General features: G+C 41.1%; 1 protein-coding gene and 2 pseudogenes across 1 annotated transcript; 1 reads left to right on the plus strand and 2 right to left on the minus strand.

The window, feature by feature from the left end:
* LOC125339648 overlaps positions 1-23,125 on the plus strand; it is a 260,868-nt pseudogene that overhangs the window by 155,071 nt on the left and 82,672 nt on the right.
* On the minus strand, positions 1,267-4,977 carry LOC125339636 (procathepsin L-like). The gene is made up of 7 exons (XM_048330856.1): positions 4,852-4,977; positions 4,436-4,558; positions 4,171-4,317; positions 3,766-3,984; positions 3,141-3,303; positions 2,148-2,268; positions 1,267-1,366 (listed from the first exon to the last, which is right to left on the minus strand). The coding sequence occupies exons 1-7, from the start codon at positions 4,975-4,977 to the stop codon at positions 1,267-1,269; spliced, it is 999 nt and encodes a 332-aa protein (XP_048186813.1).
* LOC125339630 lies at positions 14,882-16,070 on the minus strand (annotated as a pseudogene).

Raw genomic sequence — 23,125 nt, forward strand, 5'->3', positions numbered from 1 at the left:
TCAATGGGGTGACAGATGTCCCGCAGCCAGATGGCCCTCACATCCAGAACCACAGTTTTCTACCCGACTTTCCCTAGGGGATGATGAAATTTATACACCAAACCGTGTTTTTTTTTGTTTGTTTGTTTGTTTGTTCATTTTTGCCATTTCTAGGGCTTGAACTGAGGGCCTAGGCACTGTCCCCAAGCTTCTTTTTCTCAAGCCTAGCACTCTACCACTTGAGCCACAGCACCACTTCTGACTTTTTCTGTGTATGTGCTACTGAGGAATCAAGGTCAGGCTTCATTCATGCTAGGCAAGCATTCTATCACTAAGCCACATTCCAAGAAACACTAAAAATATTTACTCTGTCTTTATTCTTACATGAGACATTTAAGACTCTTGAAAAATACATGGGCAATGAAAACATAGCTCTCATGATTTTCCCTCTCTGTTTCACCTTCCAAACTCATAGAACTATTTTCCCACCAAGTCTCAAAACTAGCACTTTATCTCTTGTCCCTTGTGTGATGTTTGTCCTGGGCAATCTACCAGTGTCCTGTCTGTTCGGCACTGCACCATGGCCAGAGGTCTTCACCAGCAGTTGAGGAAGATGCTCCAGACACTAGCTCTGAGTCTTTGGTCCTATAACTCCATTGGACTGCCTCCATCTTGGATGTAAGGAACATATTCCCCCCAGATCATTTTCTAGTAGTAAAATAATGCACTCTTCTCATTACTTTTCTGATCATTTTTTTTCTTTTTTAAAACTATGTGCCCTTTTCCTCTTTTGTCAAATTGTACTCCAATCAATGATTGCCTTAGACACAGCCCCAGGAAGCTGATTCCAGTGATCTGCATGACTGGAAGGCCAGAAGACCACCCACTTCTCCTAGTGAACCATGAGTACATATATGTCTACACTTCAGACCTAATTGCAAGTCTGAATACACACACACACACACACACACACAAAAAAAAAAAAAATTAATATAGAGGCATTGATAACTTAAAGGGACTTCATTTTCATAAAAGTTTAAAATTTTATTAATCTTGAGTCAACACATTATTACATGAATCAGTAATATACATCTATTTATAGTAGTAATTAAAGTAGTGATATCATCTTACAAATTTAAAAAACTATCTTCAAATTTACATCACAATGTGTATCTTCAATGACTTGGTGTAAAATCCTCCATAGGAGGACATGGGGGCTTTGAAGACAATGTGGGTTCTCTGAGCAAGCTGTCCCAGCTAAGTCCTTCCTCATCTCCATCCTGTATCTCACACAGTGGGATAGAGGGTCCAGGAGGCAATTCCACAGAGGTTGTTCTGGTCTCTGGCCAACTTTCCATAGCCATTGACGCCCCAGCTTTTGCCCCAGCTGAAGAAGAGCAAGTTTTATATTTAATAGTTAAAATAATGCACAATGGCTTTAGTAACAGTAACATGGAGACTCCGAAGGCAGAACTGAGATGGGCAGGTGTTCTTCATCCTTTCTTCATCTAAATCTGGTCATGACTTTGGGCCCAATTCCAAAATAATTATATTACATGGGATTATAAAAGCAGAGACAGAATGGGCACATGTGGTACAGAACTTTCAGAATTTAAAAATTGAATGGTAAAACCATAAAATCAATAGCTTAGTTCAGGAAAGCTTGTGACAGAATCTGCTTCTATAGTCACATATTGATAGTTGACTAGAAACAAGATTTGTGAAGCCTGTGTCCAACTATAGACTCTGAACAGTAAATTTTCTTTTGAATTTCTACTACAGATACATTAAGCAATTCATTTCCCCCGCCATAACTCCCTTTCATCCTCCTATCTTCCCTTCCTCCCTTTCTTCTTTTTTCCTTCCTTTATTACTTCCTCTCTTTTCTGGTCTTTCCTTCCTTCCTTCTTTCATTTTGTTTTTGTGATGGTGCTGCACCTTGAACTCAGGACCTGGGTGCTGGTCATTTTGCTCAAGGCTGGCACTGTACCCCTTGAGCCACAACATCATTTCTGATCTTTTGGTGGCTCACTATAGATAAGGGTCTCATGGGCTTTCCTGCCTGGGCTGGCTTTGAAACTTGATGCTCACAGCTCAGCTTTCTGATTAGCTAGCATTAGCTAGCTAGTTATGAACCTCTAACACTGGATGTTTTGGCAATTTCTTACCTGTTCTTGATCAGCCAGTATTTGTTCGTTGCTGTTTCTTTTTCTCCTTCATATCCGTAGCCAACAATCAGAACAGCATGAGTCAATGGGCTTCTGGCACAGTTTTGATCATGATAAAGGCCTAAGAAAGAAAAGCAAAATCTGTATGAGGCTCCAGGAACCTGAGAGTGTCTCACTGTGAGGAACAATAAGGAAAGTATTTCTAAATCCACCAAAGTAGTATAAACTCCATGTAAGGCTTCAGAACTATACTATGGAAGCTAGGGAGCTAGGCTGAAAATGGACAGATAATACAAAGGAGCACATATTCCTGGGCAAAAGGCTTGTCTAATAGTGTAGAAGAATACTGCATGAAATCTGGTCATTTTATTTCTAGGAGGTTGCGTAAAATTCAGAGGTCCTTGAATCAAGAGTGTCTTTTTAGATCTAAATACGAAAGTATCCAGGTGTAGTGAGTGGCTCATGTCTGTAATACTAAACACTCAGGAGGCTGAGATCTGAGAACTGCAGCTCAAAGGCAACCTGAGCAGGAAATTCCATGAGGATCATCTCTACTTAACCAGGAAAAGGGTCAACTTGCAGGAATGTCTCAAATGGGACAGTATCACCGTTGAGAGAAAAAGCCAAACTAAAGCACAAGGACCTGAGTTCAAGACCCAGTAGTGACATAAAGAGAGGAATAAACAAATAAAAATATGCAAAATTAAAAGAATGGGCAATTTATAAATACTCAATACTTGAATAAAATTTAAGTTGTACTACATACATTTAATGACGAAGTTATTTAAAATTGTTATCAAGATGGATATGGACACATGCTTGGAATCATGTCTATTGGGAACATGAAGTCCAAAAGGATTGCATGAAAAGACTGAGAAACCAGGTGCCATACATGGCCCTAAATATCTCCATCCATTCACACTGAGTACCTAGTCAACTGTTGGGACACTTTTGCAATGCATCTGCATTTTTTTCAACAAAGAGCACACTTACCTCCCTTATAGTACTTGAATGAATCACGGAGCGAATGAACACCAGCAGCGATGGGACCCACAGTGGCCACAGCATGCATAAGAGCTTTCTCATTTGGGGGAATATTGATGAATCCAGTGACATTAGCAACAGATTTCTCAGGGTTATACCTGCAGGGTCCAACCTTTTAAGGGAAAGGGGAAGAGATTTGATTATAGTCATCCAGCTCCTAACGAACACTCCGAACACTCCATTTGCAACTTAGGGTTTCTGATTCAGTGCTGTTATAACCCAGAAGGGGAAATCCTGTTATTAGCTGATTTGAAAGTGAAAATCCTCTCATGTTTCTTTGTGCATTATGCTGCTTCTAGCAGTTCATACAAATTGTTCACAACAGACAGATCTTAGATAGAGAATAACATAAATATACTTTGTGTTCCATAGAAATCACATCACCTGGATGTCAACCATATGTGTGCACCGGCCCACAGAACTCCAAAAGAGCTCATGACTATAGTGTGATAGAACAGATAGTTGAGAGAAAAGATGCTGTCATTGGCAGGGCAAACTGGGAAGAATAAGTCTCATCTTTCAAGTTGTTCCACTGTCTACAGTTGTGACAATCAAGGGAAAGAGCTGCAATTACCCTTGCTTCATATGGGTAGGATTCCTCTGAGTCCAGGCCTCCGATTTTCTTAATATATTGGTAAGCCCAGTCTGGCCGGCCACCATCACAGCCATAGTTGTCTTTAGAACAGTCCATTAGGTTCTGCTCACTGAGTGACACCAGTTTGCCAGTTTTCTTGAACATCTGTCCTTCTAGCGCACCAGTTGTGCTGAAAGTCCAGCAAGAACCACAGTTTCCCTGATAAGAGAAAGAACATCTGTCACACAAAGAGCAAATAACAAGACATTGACATGGGCTCCTAGGTTTGAACACTCTGCAAAAGAAAAAGGAACTCCCTGTCACTCCAGAGTGGGCCAAAGGAAGTGACAACTCTTCCTAGGTTTGCTATGGGCAGTGAAAGGGGCCCCTGTGACGCTGCCATACCTGATCCTTCACATGAGACACGTAGCCTTTCTCTCTCCAGTCCACAGAGGCAGGCAGCTCATCAAGTAGAAATTCCGGGTACATTTGTCCTTCATTGTGCCCATCGGGCTGAAAGTCACTTCCTGTTGGATTAAATTCTATAGTAGTCTTCATGAATTCTTCAGTGGTCTTCAAGAAAGAATAAAGAACATATGGAAAAGCAAGGTCATTTTGTGGAGAACTGAGGAGAGCAAGCCCAGTGGTAAGCAAGGCACATGACACTTACCATGTCTCCAAAGGCGTTAATTTCCATGGTATAGCTATGTTTCCCTTGGCTGTATTCCTCATTGTGCACGGCAATCATTTTATAGTTCTCCTCCCATATTGCTCTCCGGAAAATATCTTCATCCTAGGATTAAACACAAGTGATGACCACTCTGTCTACTAAAATCCAAGCCCTGGTCACTGAAATGGACCTGCGGACAAAGATGGACAGAGACTCTGGCCAGGATGCTCTCCACCTTTGGATGCTTATCTCTAATGTCAGAGAGGAACAACATATCTGCCCCCATTGTGCTCTTATGACTACTTAGATTACTGCTTCGTCAGACTTGGTTTCTAGAAGCTGCTCTCTGGTTATAAAGTCCCATCAGCAAGTCTCTTGTCTCTGGGGTCCATCTGAACACTTTGGATGTTACCCACCGAGTTGTAGCTTTTCCCATATTTTGTCTTCCACTCCGTCCACTCTGTATCCAAACTGGGATCAAATGTTGGAGCAGCTGAGGCCATTCCCAAGCACAGGATGGCCAGCAACAGACAAGGATCCATACTGAAAACCTGGAAAGGGACATAAAGCCGGGATCTCATGTGACTCTTGCTTTTGAGCAGCCTTCTTAGCCTCATCTGGAAAATCATGAAGGCTCCCTTGATGACTAAAACCTTAAAAATGGTCTTTCAAATATTTCTTCAAATCTCTGGAGAGGTTTAACTGTATTGTAGAATTCAAATAGCCAAGTGGAGGTGAGCGGTCAAGTTCTGGGCATAAAGAATACCCTGCCCAGACCTCTAGGGGGTGAAGCAAAGTTTGCAAGGATAATGGTCACTTCCAGTTTGATCACTCAGGCAAAAATCTCAGTAAATGGGATGTCTGATCTCAGCTAGGGGCAATGAAATTTGTCAAAGTTCAGAGACCACTGGCATCTCCTTAGCCAATGCATAGCAGAGGATGGATCAGCTGTGCCTTGGCATCTTCTTGGGGAAGACTCTTCCAGAATACACTTCCTTGACAAAGTAGGAAGACAGCACCCCACATTCCCACAGTTTCTCCATGTCACAACCTGCTGTCCCATTTATGGACTTGGTCATGTCCACAGGGTAATGCAAGCCAACACCCCCAGGACAAGCACCTGGACAGGAGCAGGCTGCTTAGGGGGCTCCAGGCTTAGGTTTGTGTCAGCCCATGCCCTACATGGGTCGAGGTATTGACTGTCCAAGAACATACCTACTGTTTCTACCTTCATCACATTTTCTTGGAATGTATGAACCTTACCCAGTATTGATGCACAAGGGAATATTTCCTGGTGGTTCAAGAACAGGTGAGCTTCTCAGTTCAGTTTAAGGGAACCCTTATGGATCCTGACAAGATGCAGACTGAACCAATTGCACAACCTAAGATCTTCTGGATATTGGAATGGCCACACTGGGTTTCTCTCTGCTGCCAACCCACCCCTGCCACCCTCTCTTCTGTCCTACAATGTCAGTGAGGCAGAAACCAAAGTTGAGTCTGCTTGTGATCTTGTCCCTGAAAGGAACTCTATTCCATCCCTTGTTCCCACCATTCCTCCAAGCGTTGGAATGCTCACCTGAGTCAGAAGCTGTGTAGGAGCACTCTGCAATGCAACTCTCCAAAGACTGCTGTCCTAACAGCACTGGCCTGGATAGCAGGTTTTAAAGCCTCAGGACCACTAACTGGCCTGGAGTTCTCCCACCTCCTGAACTATGATTGGCTACTCCAGCCACAAGGCAGGACCTGTTCAGCCTTGGACAAGGTCAGCTTCACTTCTGTCTCCCATGTTCACCCTCTGTTCTTCTGCCATAGGATGCCTTCTGCCTTGGCATCAGCCAGCAAGAAGGTCCTTACCAGATGCTGGCACGTTGATATTGAACCCCTCAGACTCTAGATCTGCAAAGCAGCATTTTCTGATGATAAATTACACAATCTGTTGAACTCTGCTACAGCCACAAATAATAGAATAGGTACTGCACAAGTAGAACAACACATAGAACACATATCTGTCTTTTTGTCTCTGAAGAGTTCATTTAGTATAGTATTAACAAGGCTTATCCATGTTGTAGCATGTGTCAGAATTTTATTCTTTGTAGACACTATATTTTGATTATTGGGTGTTTCAGTTGTTTGGGCATTTTGATAATATTCCTATCAACATAGATGTACAAATATCTTTTGCGTATGTACTTAAAAATGAAATTGCTAAATAAATAACTGCATGCTTGATTTCCCTCCCTCTATTTTCCACAGTTGATTTACCATTTTCTTTATTAAAACCAATGTTTCCAAATCTAATCACCTTTTCACTGTTTTTTTTCTTCTTGTCTTCCTTCCTTTTATCCTTTCCTTCCTTCCTTCCTTCCTTCCTTCCTTCCTTCCATCTTTTCTTCCATCATCTCTCTCCTTCCATTTTTTCTTCTCACACTCCATTCTTTCCCATTTCTTTTCTTTCTCCACTCTTTTTCTCCTCCTCTCTGTACTTATCCTATACCTGTAAGTTGGCATCTCATTGTAATTCTCATTTGTATTCCTGTGATAAGAAATAAATACAATATGAAACATCTTTTCATGTGCTTATTTGCTATTTCTATAGAGAGTGGAGAAGAATATCTACTCAAGTCTCTTTTGGATATTATTGAAGAGAGTTTTTTGTTTGTCATAGTGAAAGTGGGTTTTATTTAATGGAGCTCTTTATATTATCTCAGTTTTAATTCCTTATTACCTCCATGATTTGCAAATATTTTCTGATGATTCACTTTCCATTCTATTCTAGAGCATTGAGTGTAGAAACGTTTTTCATTAGGAACAGATCTAACTTATTTATTTTTTTCCATGATTACTTTTACTGTAATTGAAAAATCATTGCTAACTCTCATGTCATAAAGCTTTTAGCCTATCTTTCTCTGTACTTCCTTTGATTTATTTACTTTATGCTGAAATGTTTGATTCATCTGATTAATTTATGTACCCACAGTACAGGTGAAAAAAATGGCTATTCTATCTTTTCTAAAAAAAATCTTCTTTCCCTAAGAGATAATATTTTCACTCTCTGGTAAGATTTTTTAAATTCAATACATGCAGATTGCAATCTAAGATTTTTCAAGAAGTAGCTCCCTATTTCCACATCCAGGGCTGAGCTCAGGTGTTTGTGAAACTATACTATATTGCTAGTGACTGGAAAGAGATAATTGATGGCCTGTTCTTTTCAAAGACTTTGTGGAATTTGACAAAACCATTAAAAATATCTACCTTAGAATTCTAAAATAGAGGTTTTACAGTTGCCCCTAGGCCTCCTCTCCAGGAGTTAGAGGGAGAAAGCTTGTGACTGCCTTGGCCCCACCCACCCATTGAGCTTGACCAGGCTGAGTGGCAGCTGCTGCTCTCAACAGCAGACTCTTGGTTCCTTGGAAATTAAAAAACCTTAGGGTACAGACTGTGGCCTCATTTAGTACCAAGTGACCTTCACTGGAATTACGCCAAGAAGTCCCTAGGTGCAGGAGAAATAGGGGAGTAGGTGGTGTTAAAAAGAACCTGGAAGACATGAGCTCTCCAAACTATTTATACAATAGCAGTACAAATTCTCCTGAAACCTGAAGCTTGGAAAATGGGCAATTTTCCAATGGAAAATAGCAATTTCTTTCACCTCCCTACTCTTCTGTCCCCCACATCATAGTAAAAATGCCTTTGGTGGTGGATGATGGACACATTTTGGTCACATGGCCAACCCTGGATCTTTAATAGAAACCTAGGTTGGCCGAGCTTCCAGTTCCCATGTACATACAGTGCAGTATTTGTGCATCTGCCCAGGTTCTTTCACACATTAAGGAAGCATGACAGGATTCTCTCTTCGGCCACAGGACATTCTGAGCAACAAGAAAACCTGAGAGATCTTATGTGAACCCAACACCCTGATGTCCCTTAACACTTCTCCCTAGGAGGACAACTGGAGATTATTAGTTTGAAATAACTGGATTACTTTTGTAAAGACTGTCTTTTCAAAAGTAAGTCAGCATTATCAGCATTATCCAATAAAAATTCACTTGCAAGATGATGATTATGTACCACTATAAATTTATACACATATATAAAATTATATGGAAAATAGTTAGTGAATTCATATGACTCATGAAGCAATTTTATTTGTGAGGAGTTCTCTTTGTTTTTGTGCGGGTACTGAGACTTGAATTCAGAGTCTTGATTCTCACTGGGCTTTTCCCCTCAAGGCTGATGCTCTACCACTTGAGCCATACCTCTGCTTCCAACTTTTTGATGGTTAATTGGAGATAAGTCTTGAGAATTTTTCTGCCCCAACTGGCTTCCAACCATCATTCTCAGATTTCAACCTCAGAGTAGGTAAGTATAAAAACATGAGAAACTAGCAAGCATGCAGAGATTTCTGGGCTTTTTTGTGTCTTGCTTTTTCTAGAAGATTAAATCATCAGCGAATTAACTGGCTAGGCATATGATCCACAATCAAGAATTCATGAGGGGCTGGGGATATAGCTTAGTGGCAAGAGTGCCTGCCTCGGATACACGAGACCCTAGGTTCGATTCCCCAGCACCACATATACAGAAAACGGCCAGAAGCGGCGCTGTGGCTCAAGTGGCAGAGTGCTAGCCTTGAGCGGGAAGAAGCCAGGGACAGTGCTCAGTCCCTGAGTCCAAGGCCCAGGACTGGCCAAAAAAAAAAAAAAAAAAGAATTCATGAAATTCTGCCAAGAGTCTGTGTCTCAATCCTGCGATCTCAGATCTCAGGATCCACGCTCAAAGCCAGGCTTGGAGGAAACATCCTGGAGAATCATCTTGAATTAAATACCAAGCGCCTGCAGTTGAGCTGTGGCTCAAGTGGTAGAGGGCTAGCCTTTTAGCACAAAAGCTCAGGGACAGTGCCTAGGCCCTGAGTTCAATCCCTTGATCTACAACCTCCACCATCAATAAAAAGAATAAGAATAATCATTAATGAAGCTAGTCAGGTACCTTAGTGTGGAGCCTGTCATCTTAGCTACTCTGGGGGCTGAGATCTGATTATTGGAGATCTGAGCCATCAGTACACATAGTGAAGTCCATGAGACCCTTTTCTCCAATTAACCACCAAAAATCTCAGAGCAAGTTGTGGCTCAAGTGGTAGAGCACTAGTCTAGAGCAAAAAAAAAGGCTTAAGGACAAGACCTAGTCCTTGAGTTCAAGGCCCAGGACCACCTTTACACACACACACACACACACACACACACACACACACACACACACACACTATAATTAACGAATCATGAATCTATCACTTTCTTCTCCTAGTCCTTGATTTGTAGTTTGAACTTCTGCTTAGGATTCATTCATGTGTACCTTTCCTAACAGCCTCTCAGAGGCACAGCCTCTCCATTTTAGATCTCAGATGACCACAACAGTCTTACTTTGGCAGAGATAAGCACGGAACAGAGATGTGTTGAATGGAAACTGTGGTAGTGCACCCTGGTACAAGAGGTAATGGGAAATTACCTTGTAGGAATAATCCCACATTTTCACACTCATTCTAGATTTATGGTCTCTAGCATCCTTTAGAGGTCAGGGATGCTGTTCCTCAGGTCTTAACTGAGCCTTCAGATACCCCCTGACTCTCCTGTGGCAGTATATGACAATGCATGTAAAAAGTAGGAAATGCAGGCCATGTACTGGGAGTTCATACCAGTAATCCTAGCCACTCAGAAGACTGAGATCTGTGGATGGAAGTTCAAAGACAGCTTGGGCAGAAAAGTCCATGAGACTCTTATCACCAATAATGTACTCAGAAAAAGCTGGATGGGGCTGGGGATATAGCCTAGTGGCAAGAGTGCCTGCCTCGGATACACGAGGCCTTAGGTTCGATTCCCCAGCACCACATATACAGAAAACGGCCAGAAGCGGCGCTGTGGCTCAAGTGGCAGAGTGCTAGCCTTGAGCGGGAAGAAGTCAGGGACAGTGCTCAGGCCCTGAGTCCAAGGCCCAGTACTGGCCAAAAAAAAAGAAAAAGCTGGAGGTAGTATTGTGGCTCTAGTGGTATATCACAAGCATTCATTACAAAGAGGATCCGGGAAAGCACCCTGTTTTGCTTGCTAAGCAATTCGTGCACCACAGAAATCACATTGTCAACTCCTTTGGCTTTAGTTATATTTCAAATACTGTCTTCCTGCTTTGTTTCCCAGAATAGCCTCCAACCACTATTCTTCAGAATAGCTACCCTAACAGGTATGACACACTGCACCTGATTAAAAAAACATCCTGTTCTTCATATCTGATCATCTGTCATATCTGATCAGATTCCTCTTCCACCATGCACCATTGATGACTGACCAATCTGACCAGTTGTTATCAAGAATTGTGTCAGGTGTTTATCCAGTAGTTTTCCTTGTGAGCTTTCCATTCTGATCCTGATGAATGGAAATCAATTCCCACTAGCTCTTGCCATGCATCCTTTAGGGTTCAGTCTAATCTTTGCCCCTTACTGCAGGAACCCATTGCTGTAGTCTCTATAACTGTGCCAAGGTCCTTGAACAAATATTCCTAGTTTAAGTTTCATTTAACTGCTTTATTTCATTGTATTTCATAGTTTCTTTTGTGATGGGGATTCACTTCAGGGCCCTGCGCTTGTAACTTAGGTGTTCTACCCAAAGAACCATGCATTCACTCACTTCTTTGCCTCAGTCCATTTCAAGACTGTTACTTGCTTTATGCCCAGGCTGGCATGAATGTCCCTGCTTCTAGTTGGGCTTCTGGGTGTCTTATGAGGTCAACAGGCACCAGCAACCATGCATTCATCATTAAGGAATCTATCTAACTTGCATGCCAGGGCTGGTCTTGAACTGTGAAACCCCAATTTCTACCTTCCAAGTAGCTATGATGATATAAGCTTGGGCCTATCATTATTGTCCCTGGAAGTAACTGTGATACACCTGTCTTTTCCCTTCCACCAGGGCAATAGGTGAAGCAGCCTCTGCACCAAAGTCTTGATGGTGGCCTGTGGGAGCCTTGGGGCTTTGCCTCGAGTGACCTCAGCACTGCATTCCAGATCTCCTGGCAGCAAGAAGATAAGGAAGAAGGCTGTGAAGAGAATGATGGCTTGCAATCTGGCTTCCTCTTCTAAGCCCAGTTTCCTGTCTTGCAGTAAAGTTATTTCTGCATTTTTGAAGGGATTTGACACTCCTCACTCTTGATTTTGTGCACCACTATTGGAGCTGAAACTCAGAGCTTTTCCTCTCAAGAACGTCACTCTACCGCTTGAGTTACAGCTCTACTTCTAGCTTTCTGCTGGCTAAAGATAAAAGTCTCACAGATTTCATGGCCAGGTTGACTTTGAACCACAGTACCTCAGCTCAGACCCAGTTGTAGCTAGAATTGCAGGCAGGAGCCACTTGCCCCCAACATTTACCAGGTCAGAATCTGCCATTTGTGCCATGACCAACCTCCCTTGCAACATTGGGTGCAGGGGAGCAGCCATCTCTGAATAACTGTTTGCTCCACTCTCTTGACTACTGTGACAATGCTAAGAACATTTGTGAACATGCTTTTACATGAATGTTCATTTTCATTCCTCTTTAAATATGTAGAAAAATTTTGACATGCATAACTTTCTGGAATACTTCAAGAATATTCCTAAAATAGCTACGTTTTTTTCATTGATGAAAAGAAAGCAATTTGGGTCTTGTGTGAATTTTCATATCAGTTTGCTACTTTTTGTTTTCATTTTAGATTATAGCGCTGGTGAGAATATTTATGGTTTTGGTTTCCTCCTCTTTTTAATTAATGTGTGTTAGACTTGTTAAGTACAAATGTATTATTGAAAATACTAAACCTTGGTAATGCAAGTAACACAACCGTGCAAAGCTTTCACTTATATAGACGTTTCTATTTCACACTCATATGTACATTTTTAAAAAATGAATAGAAATATTGCAACCAGTGAAACAGTATATTTCCAATCCACTTTGACCTGATTCTACTCAAGTCAGTGGTGTTGAACTAGAAATAATTTCCATCTCATATATGAGGCACAAAAATTTTGGAAATGATATACCATCACCAAATCTTGACCTCCTCTAGCATAAAATATAAGTAACACCAGGTACCATACACAGTTGTGTTTAAATTTAAAGGAGATAAGACAACATTGGTATGCCCACTTATGTGTTGATTCTTCACCTGAATTCCATGTATACTTGAGAAATGACATCTAATCAAGACATATTAGCCCTGGGTGAGATACTGTGCTACTAAGAAACTATATTGATGCCGTAGTCTTTCACATCTGGAATGTCATAGGATTCAAGTGTTGATCTTGATCCCATTAAACTGTAAAAATGAAACACTAGCTTTCCAGCTTTTTCCTCTTTAGGGTGGGACCTTCGGAATACATATGCATATATACACATATACGCATATATACATATATGTATAAGTGTATATATGTGTATGTAATATATACTATGTGTATATAATATACGTGTGTATGTATATGTACATACATATGCACATATATACATATAACTGCTGGTAGAACTCAGGATCTGGGCACTGTCCTTTTGTGTTTTCACTCAAGTCTACTACTTTAAAACTTGAGTCATAGGGCTGGGAATATGGCCTAGTGGTAGAGTTCTCACCTCATACCTGAAGCCCTGGGTTCGATTTCTCAGCACCACATATATAGAAAACAACAACAACAAACATGAGCCATAGCTCTACTTCTAGCTTGTTGCCTATTAGAGAAAAGAGTCTTAGTACATTCCTGTCCAAGCTGCTTTTGGACTGTCATCCTTAGACCTCAGTACTCTTCATAGCTAGGATTACAGGTGTGAGCCACTGACACCTGGACCATTTTCTAGTTTTTAACTTACTGTTTTTCAAAGCCATTCCTAATGCTGGGCCTTCCATGTTGTGGGGAGTTACAGTCAGAGGGAGTAGCCAGAAGAATTCGTAAAGTCTTTTCAATTCCTCCTTTCTCCCATAGATGTAGTGATGTGGGCTGTTTTCTCATTTGTGTGTCCCCGAGGTCTATTCAGCTACTCACTGAATCAGTGTTCAGGATGTCCAGCACAGCGTGACCCCCAGATATTTACAGGATAAAGAAAGAACTCTAAGTGACAAACCAGGAAGTTGAGTCTAGCCAGAAAAGGGGAAAATTGTTATTTTCAGGCTGCTGGAATTCAGGTCATTGTTTTCGTATACGAGAATACCTGGAGTGGTCTTCTGCTCCATGCCCCAGTGGCTCCCCTGTGTCCTAAACTCACCTCTCACCAATATCATTTCTCCACATCTCAGCCCAATCACTTCCACTAAGTCTCTCAGCACATTCCTTGTCTCAGGGGTTTTAACCTCTGGTCTCCACTAAGATGTTCCTCTCTTCTATTCTCAGTGGCAGCTACTCTGGCTGGTACCTGCTTCCTTTCATCCTGAAAATTCCTTCTTTTTTCTCTTTCTCTTTAAATATATATATATACATATATATACATGTATATATATACATGTATATATACATATATGTATATATATATTTATATAAGAAAAAGCAGCATTTGACTTCAAAGGAAAGTAAAACAACACAAAAACAGGCAACAAAATAGACTGCTCCTTCTATGTGCTAGGTACTGGACTCTGGTATTGAGAATCCCAGTGTCAGTCCTCACTTCAAACACTGCATCAAAAACAGCATGACAAAAAGATGGGTCACCTTCAATATGAAGGATGTGAATTGTGTATACTGACGACACTCTTGAAGGTACAACAGCATTGCAAGAGCAATACCAGTGAATGGACCTTTGTGGAAGGTCAGAAACTCATGCATGAGCAGATATTTGGGTTAAACAACTACATTATTTTTTGTTTAATCAAGGCACTTGGAAAGAACTATCTTTGACATAAATGGATTCCTGGACGCTGTTAGCCATGGGTGATGGCATAACTAGTTGGCCACAACATTCCATAGAACCCAAGTACTATGCTTTGATGGCAAAGTCACTTGTCACATTTAGGATTTCAAATGCAAATTCGAATAAACTTGCCCCAAATCATGACTTAAAAAAAAATAGACCATGGTTACTTAAGGTCTTGAGACTCCAAAGTTATAGTTCATCTTCCCCCAATACCATCCAATACCCTAAAAGTTGATTTGGCTTTTCTTCACAATATGTAGAACAGACCTCTTTCCTCTCTTCTGAGTTACTTCCAGGAGAAAATGTTGAAAAACCAACTTCAAAACACAAAATAACTTTACATCGTTTCACCAACAATTAAATGTTCAGATCTCCACTCATAAGCCAGCTTGAGTCTCAGAGCTATTTGCATAACCCTTTCACACATTCCTCATACCATTAACACAGCTTTCCATCACCATCAACTGTCCTTCCTCAAGTTTTTCTTGCCCATTGTGAAAGCTAGTGAATTGAGAGGGAAGACAGGAAGGGTACTGGAAGAAAAAAATAAAGGATTAAACAAAAATAGTTCCCAGGTTGTTAATTGATCATCTAGAACAAAATGTTGAATAGAGTCATATGGATACCAACACTAACTTCTCAAGTGGCTCCTATTTTTCTGTTGCCAGGTCCTAAACGCTCAAAGCTAAACCTATAGATGGAAAGTAGCAAAGGCTTGCTAATATTGAGCAATACAGACCTAGAATTGCATGGGGACTACAACAGGTCAAGATCAATCACTAGGTTGCTTAATTCGTCGATAAGAGGCCAAATTCTCTATTCTGCCCCAGCTCTGCCATTCTGGGAACAGGCCACTAGCCAGCCTCAGACTGCCAAAGACTATTGACTCCGACTCAGTCTTAGGGGGCATCTGGTTGAATGCACAGTACTGGCGTGTCATCTGCGTCTGCACCCCATCCAGTTTCCACAGTAATTCTGACCCTCGTTGTTGTCCCAGAAGACATGCCCATTCGCTTGGTAAGAAATGCAGAACTCAATCTTCTCCTCCGTTGGGATGACGGAGGGTAAATCAATGGCAAAGGACAAGGTGTCACTATCTGAGCTGCCATACACATTCTTCATGTAGACACAGTCCACATTCCTGTAGCTTCTCCAGGAGTCAAATGTAATGTGGACCTGAACCCTCTTCTCAAAGCTCACGTTTTTCACTTTGATTGTCCTAGTCACTGTTCGTTCTTGCAAAGAGCAACTTTCCAGACAAACAAAGTTCTTCTGAAAATGATTCTGGAAACTTAAGTAATCAGTGGAAGGCTGAGGAAAATCTAAAATCAGGTTTTCCTCCTCATGGAGTCTTAAACCAGAGGCGATATCATTGAGGTCCAAGAGATCCAACTGCAGATCCCATGCAGGTTCTTCTGGAAGGTCGGAGACAACGTGGACTGCAGTAAGAGAGAGGCCCTTGGAGTCAGCAAAAACAACCCACTTCTTGGCTTGGTTGTGTGAGTGTTTCCATTCTTTCTTTGATTTGATTTGGCTTCCTGTTTGAGATTGAGACATGGTTTCAAAGGCTTCAATTTATTCAAAAAAATTTTTCGTTGTAAGTCATTGTAAGGGCCCAGGAAACTCCTCAGAGGTGGCGAAAGAGCCAAACAAAACCTCATGGCCATATCTACTGGCATGACAGAACTTGTCAGAGGATGTGGGTCCAGAACCTGGATCATTCTGGTGCAGCTCATGAGGCTCTTGGGTCCTTGGATGGCAACAAAAACCTAGGGTACAGACTGTGTCCTCATTTTGTCCCAAGTGAGCCTGGCTGGAATTGAACCAAGAAGGTCCTAGCTGCAGGAGAAATAGGAGAGAAGACAAGAAACTGGATGTCATGAGCCCTCCAAACTATCAGTGTCTATTTATATAATACCAGTGTCTATGTGTTCAAAATTTCCTCATAATCGATAAAGGAAAGTGGGCTTCTAGCCATTGCTTTCATGTCCCTACTCTTCTATCCCCCATGTCATGGTAAAATGCCTGTGATGGTGGATGATGGACACATTTTAGTCACATGATCAACCCTGTATCTTTAATAAACAACAAGGTTGGCAGAGCTTCCACTTCCCATGTACAGTGCAGGTTCTGTGAACGTATGTTCCTATGTGCATCCTACCAGGTTCTTTTTCACATTAAGCAAGCAGAACAGGATTCCCTCTCCAGCCCCAGGATTTTCTGAGCAACAAGAAAACCTGAGCGATCTCATGTGAACTAGACACCCTGATATACTTAACACTTCTCCCCAGTGGAACAACCTGAGATTATTAGTTTGAAATGACTGGATTACTTTTGAAAAGACTGTCTTTTCAAAGTAAGTCACCATTATTGGCATTGTCCAGTAAAAGTTCACTTGCAAGATGTTAAACATGTATATACCACACACACACCCACACACACACACACCACACACACACACACATACACACATATACATTTATGGAAAATGGTTAGTGAGTTTATATTCATAAAATAATTTCATTTCTGAAGATTTTTGGTTTGTTTTGTGCAGGTACTAAAACCTGAATGCAGAGTGCCAAATTCTCATTGGGCTTTATCCCTCAAGTTTATGCTCTACCACTTGAGCATACTTCTACTTGCAACTTTTTGCTGGTTAATTGGAGATAAGTCTTGAGAATTTTTCTGCCCCAACTGGTTTCCAAACTTCATTCTCAGAGTATGTAAGAAAACACTTATGAGAAACTGAAACTAGTGAGCGCCCAGAAATTTCAGGATTTTTGTGTCCTGCTTCTTTTGGAGGATTAAGTCATCAAATTAACTGGGTTGTATATGTATCCACCATGAAGAATTCGGGAAACTCTACCTGGCATTCATGTTTTAATCCTGCAGTATTAGCTATGGAGGAAATGAGATCTGAGCATTAGGTTCAAAGCCAGGCTGGGCAGGAAAATCCATGACACTCATCAGAAGTAAAATGCCAAAAAAAACTGGAAGTGGAGCTGTGGCTCAAGTGGTAGAGGGCTAGCCTTTTAGTATAAAATCTCAGGGATCATGCCTAGACCATGAGTTCAAGCTCCAGAACTGTCACCACCACCACCACCACCAATAATACTAATAATACTTCTACTACTAATAATAGTTACAATAGTTAATGAAACTAGCCAAGTTCCTGTGTCTGAAACCTATAATCCTAGTTAGTCTGGAGGCTGAGATCTGATGATTACAGATCTGAGCCATCAGCATGGGTACCAAAGTCCATGAGACTCTGATCTCCAACTAACCACCAAAAATCTCAAAGCAAGCTGTGCCTCAAGTGGTAGAGAACTAGTATGGAGGAACAAAAGCTCAGGGACAAGACGTAGATCCTAAGTTCAAGCACGAGGACCACTTTATACACACACACACACACACACACACACACACACACACACACACGTGGAGACCACATAAATAATGGAATTAATGAAGCCACCACTTTCTGCTCATAGTCCATGGCTTGTAGTTTGAATTTTTGCTTAGCATTCATCCATGTGTACCTTTCCTAACAGTGTCTCAGAGGCTCAGCCTCTCCATGTTCCATCTGAGATGACCACATTATTCTCATTTCCACAGAGATAGCACAGAAGAAGGCAGATGTGCTGAAATGAAATTATGGCCAAGCATCCTGGTGCTTCAAGTAATGGGGAATTATCTTGTGGGAGTAATCCCACATTCTTCATACTCAGTCTGGATTTGTGGGCTGTAACATCCTTTAGATATCAGGAATTCTATTCCTCAGGTCTGGTTTGAGCCTCCTGAAACCCACCCCCTGTCTCTCTTGCAGCAGGAATATGAAATGAATGTAAAGAGTATGAAATGCAAGCCAGGTACTGGTAACTTAGGCCAGTAATCCTAGCTACTCCAGAGGCAGAGATGTGAGGATGGCAGTTCAAAGCCAGCCTGGGCAGAAAATTCCATGAGGATCTTATCTCCAATAACCTACTCAGAAAAAGCCAAAAGTAGTGCTGTGGCTCATTGGTAGATGGCTGTTCTTGATTTCAGCAAGGCTCGGGAACAGCAGCCAGGCCCTGAGTTCAAGTCCAAGGACCAGCCAAAAATAAATAAATAAATTAATTAATAAATTAATTAATTAATTAAAAAAAGAAGAGAAAATGCAGGTAAAAATAGTCAATTCCTGAAACTGGAACCAAGCATTCCATACTGAGCTCTTGAGTCTTAATGCATCTGGCCTGTTAGCAGTAACCTGGGATAAACAACAGGTACCACACACAGAGGCTGGGTTAATTCTCCAAATAGAAATTGGTCCCTCAGCGAATCCTTCCCAGTTGAGGATGGAGCTAGGGATTACACTCCAGGAGTGACGTGAGGACAGATACAGCAAGGCAGATGGGGCAACCACCAAATGAGCAGGTATGCAAGGGAGACTGCAACCAGGAAAAGAAGAAACCAAGGGAAGTCACCGCAGTGTCAAACTTAGCAGAGCTTATGTTGCGAAAACATTGGTTTTATGAGAATCCTAGAGGAAACTGGAGATCTTGATTACATGCTTCTATTTCTTCTTCCTGATCTTGTAAATTTGAAAGTTATTTTTATGTGCTTTTAGAACACATAAGAAGAAGAATTGAACTCCCATGAACTGTGATGTATTTATAATACCTTTAATTTTACTGAAGCAATTTTACTTGGCTTAGGCTTTAAAGCACACAGTTAAATGATTCTAGCTTAAGGCTGAGCTATTGTTCCCTAAAAATGACCAAGGGAGCACTCAGTCATGAGGCACAGGGCCAGGGGTCTCCTTAGATTTGGAGAGCAGAAACTTGTGACACCCCTTCCCTGTCCACATGACATACGTTTGCATTGTGAGGATGGTTACCTTTGTGGAAAAACTCTGATCACACTTCTGAATCCTCTTCTGGGCTTGTTTACATACTTCTACTTTTAGCAAAGAATCCTGGTAAGTCTGGGTGGAATTTTTAGTTTTGTTTTGTTTGTTTGCAGTATTGGGACTTGAAGTCTGGGTCTTATGTTTTTAAGCAATTCCTGCACCACAGGAGTCACACTTTCAATTTCTTTTCCATTAGCTATTTTTTCAAAATCCATCGTCCTTCTTTCTTTCCTAAAATAGACTCCTACCATGATCCTTCAGAATAGCTAGTCTTACAGATATGACCCACTGCACCTGACAAAAACATCTGGATCTTCATATCTGATCATCCTTCATACCAGATCAGATTCCTCTTCCACAATGCACCATTGATGTCTGACTACTCTGGCCAGTGGTTATCATAGTTGTGTCAGGTCTGTTTAGCCAGAATCACATAGAATAGTTTCTCCTTGTGAGACGTCCATCCTGACCATTCTCTGATGAGTAGAAATGAATTCCAGCTAGCTCTTGGGCATGCTGCATTTGGGGTGGAGTAAATCTCTGTCCCTTACTGAAGGAACACATTACAGCAGTCCCTCTACCTGTCTAAAGGTCCTTGACCAAATATTCCCATTTGGGCTTACACGTTTCATTTAACTGCTGTATTTCTTGGTATTTCATTGTTTTTTTTGTGCTTGCAATTTGCTTCAGGGCCTTGGGCTTGTAACCTAGGTATTTAACCCAATGAACAGTGCCTCCAGCCACTTCTTGGCCTTGGTCAATTCCAAGACTGTTACTTGCTTTATGCCCAGGCTGGCATGAATGTCCCTCCTCATAGTTTTGCTTCCCAGTGTCATAAGGGGATAACAGGTATGAGCCACCATGCCCAACAATTGTTAAAGAGTCTATCTAACTTGGATGCCTGGGCTGGTCTTGAACTGTGATACCTCAATCTCTACCTCCCAAGCAGCAAGGTTGGTATAAGCTTGGCCTATCATTATTGTCCCCAGCAGTAACTGCAATATACCTGTCTTTTCCCTTCCAGCAGGACAATAGGTGAAGCAGCATGTATACCAAAGTCTTGATGGTGACCCGTGGGAGCCTTGGGGCTTTGCCCCCAGTGGCCTCAGCACTGCATTCCAGATCTCCTGGCAGCAAGAAGATGGGGAATGGGGATGTGTGGAGAATGAAGGCTCCAAAGCTGAGCTTCCTCTCCTAAGCCCCACTTTCCTGACTCACAGTAAAGTTATTTCTGCACTTTAGGAGGGATTTGACACTCCAGTTTGATTTTGTGCAGCAGGACTAGAACTTAAACTCAGGGCTTTTTCTCTCAAGGATGGCACTCGACTGCTTGAGTTACAACTCCACTTCTAGCCTTCTGCTGGCTAAAGATTAAAAGTCTTACAGACTTTCCTGCCCCATCTGGCTTTCAACCACGATCCCTCACATCTCAGATTCCTTTGTAGCTAGAATTACAGGCATGAGACACCTGTGCCCAACACTTACCTGGCTTGAATCTGCCTTCCTCTCTGCCATGATCAACCTCATCTTCCACATGGGGCACACAGGAGAAGCCATCTCTGAACAACCCTTTGCTCCACGCTCTTGACTACTGTGACAATGCTGCAAACATTTGTGAACATACATACATGAATATACATTTTCATTTCTCTTTAAATATGTAAGATAGCATTAACATGCATAACTTTCTGGAACACTGCCGAGATATTTCTGCAATAGCTAAATTATTTTATTTTGGTCCATTTAGATTTCGTCAACGTAATTGATGAAAATAACGTAATTGGAGACTTGTCTGAATTTTCATTTTCTTTGATCTTTTGGTTTTCATTTTGGATTATAACAGCAGTGAGAATATGTCTGCTTTTCTGCTTCCTTTGTTATTTTTATTGGTGTGTGTTAGAGTTGTTATATAACAATATTTTACTGGAAATCCTGAACTTTGATTACCCATGTTATAGACCATTGCAATACTTCCACTGATATAAACTTTTGTTACTTTTCATTCATGTCTACATTTTTTTAAATGAATAGAAAAGTTGAAACCCACAAAGCAGTGAATTTTCAGTCCCCTTTGACCCAATTCTGCTCGACTCACTGGTTTTGGATTGTAAATAATTTCCATTTCATTTATTAGGCATAAACTTTTGGAAAATAATTTACCATCCCCAAATCTTCATCTCATCTAATATAAAATGTGCATAATACCAGTGACCATACAGTGTTGTGATTAAAATTAAATGAGACAAGACAGGACTGATGTTCCCTGATCATCTGCTGATTTCTCATGTGAATTCCACATAGGTTTGAGGTATGACTTCTAATTAAAGGTATGTTAGTACTGCAGCAGACATTGTGCCACTCCAAAACTGTATTTTGATGCCGGATATTGCCTGGAGCTGAGCAGTCTTTCACATCTGGAATGTAGTAGGATTCATGTGTTTTTTTCTTCCTAGGAAAACGTAAAAATGACAGAGCTAGCTTTGTACCTTCCTCCTATTAGGATGGTTCTCTCTGTCTCTGTCTCTCTGTCTCTGTCTCTGTCTCTGTCTCTCTCTATATATACACACATATACATGTTTTTGTGTGTACATATATGGATATATAATATATAAATATATGTGTATATGTATTTCTTGTTGTGCTGTTAACTGGGGGTTGGTCTCAGGGCTTGGGCATTGTCTTTTAGCTCTTTCACTCAAGTCTAGTGCTTTACAACTTGAGCCACATCTCTACTTCTGGTTTGTTGATGGTTAGAGATGAGTCTCAGGAACTTTCCTGTCCAAGCTGGCTTTGAGTTGTCATCCTTAGCTCTAAGCCGCCTTCATATCTAGGTGTGAGCTACTCAAACCTGGCCCATTTTCTTCTATTTTTTTAGACTTATTTTGTTAGGTAGCTGTTCCAAATGTTGCTTCTTCTTTGTACTGGGGAGGTTACAGTCAAAGCGAGTAGAAGGAGGACTCAGCAAATCCTTTTTAATTCCTCCTTTCTCCCCACAGACCTAATGGTAGTGGACTGGACCAGGTCATGGAACGTCTTGAGCCTTGATCTCATCACTTAGGCAATAGAGGTAAAAATGACACTTTTCTCTCACACTGAAGTACAGATTAAATAAGACAATGTAGGAATTTATAGTACAACTAATTTAATATTGTGTTGTTGAGAGATCAGAGTCAAAATTGTTCAAAAAACTTGATTAGTCAAGAGAATATTTATTCTAGGATTGGCTACAAACAGAACCTTCACTTAGAGTCTTACTGATTGGTGGAGTTAATCATTGAATCACAGGGATTAGCATACATGTCAAAAGTAAAGCAAAGCTTCACACAGGGTGCCAATGACCCATGCCTGTAATCCTAGCTAATCAGTAGACTGGGATCTAAGGAGAGCAGTTCAAAGTCAACCTAGGCTGGAAAGTCTGTGAGACTTTTATCTCTAATTAACTAGCAAAAAACCAGAAGTGGAGGAGTGGCTCAAGTAGTAGAACTTTAGCCTGGAGCAAAAAAAAAAAAAAAAAAAAAAAAAAAAACCTTAAGAGATAGAGCTCAAGCTCTGAGTTCAAACACCAGTACTACACATACACACACACACACACACACACACACACACACACACACACACACACACACACACAGTAAAGATTCATTTAATAAATAATCAATTCTAGACCTGGACTGATCAAATTAGACAAACATTTCTATAACATTACCCAGAGAACCTAAAATATAATCACTGTACTACATGTTTGGCCTGACTTTACAAAGACAACACATTTTAAAGTCCTTGGTGTCTTATTAGAATTAAGGATGCCATTGAAGGGTATCAGTGGGGTGGGGGAGATGGCACGTGCTTTTCCATAAGTGATTCAAGTTTACAATAAGATGACATTCCACACCTAGAGGAATG

The sequence above is a fragment of the Perognathus longimembris genome, chromosome 1, assembly GCF_023159225.1.
Source record: "Perognathus longimembris pacificus isolate PPM17 chromosome 1, ASM2315922v1, whole genome shotgun sequence".
Taxonomy (NCBI): Eukaryota; Metazoa; Chordata; class Mammalia; order Rodentia; family Heteromyidae; genus Perognathus; species Perognathus longimembris.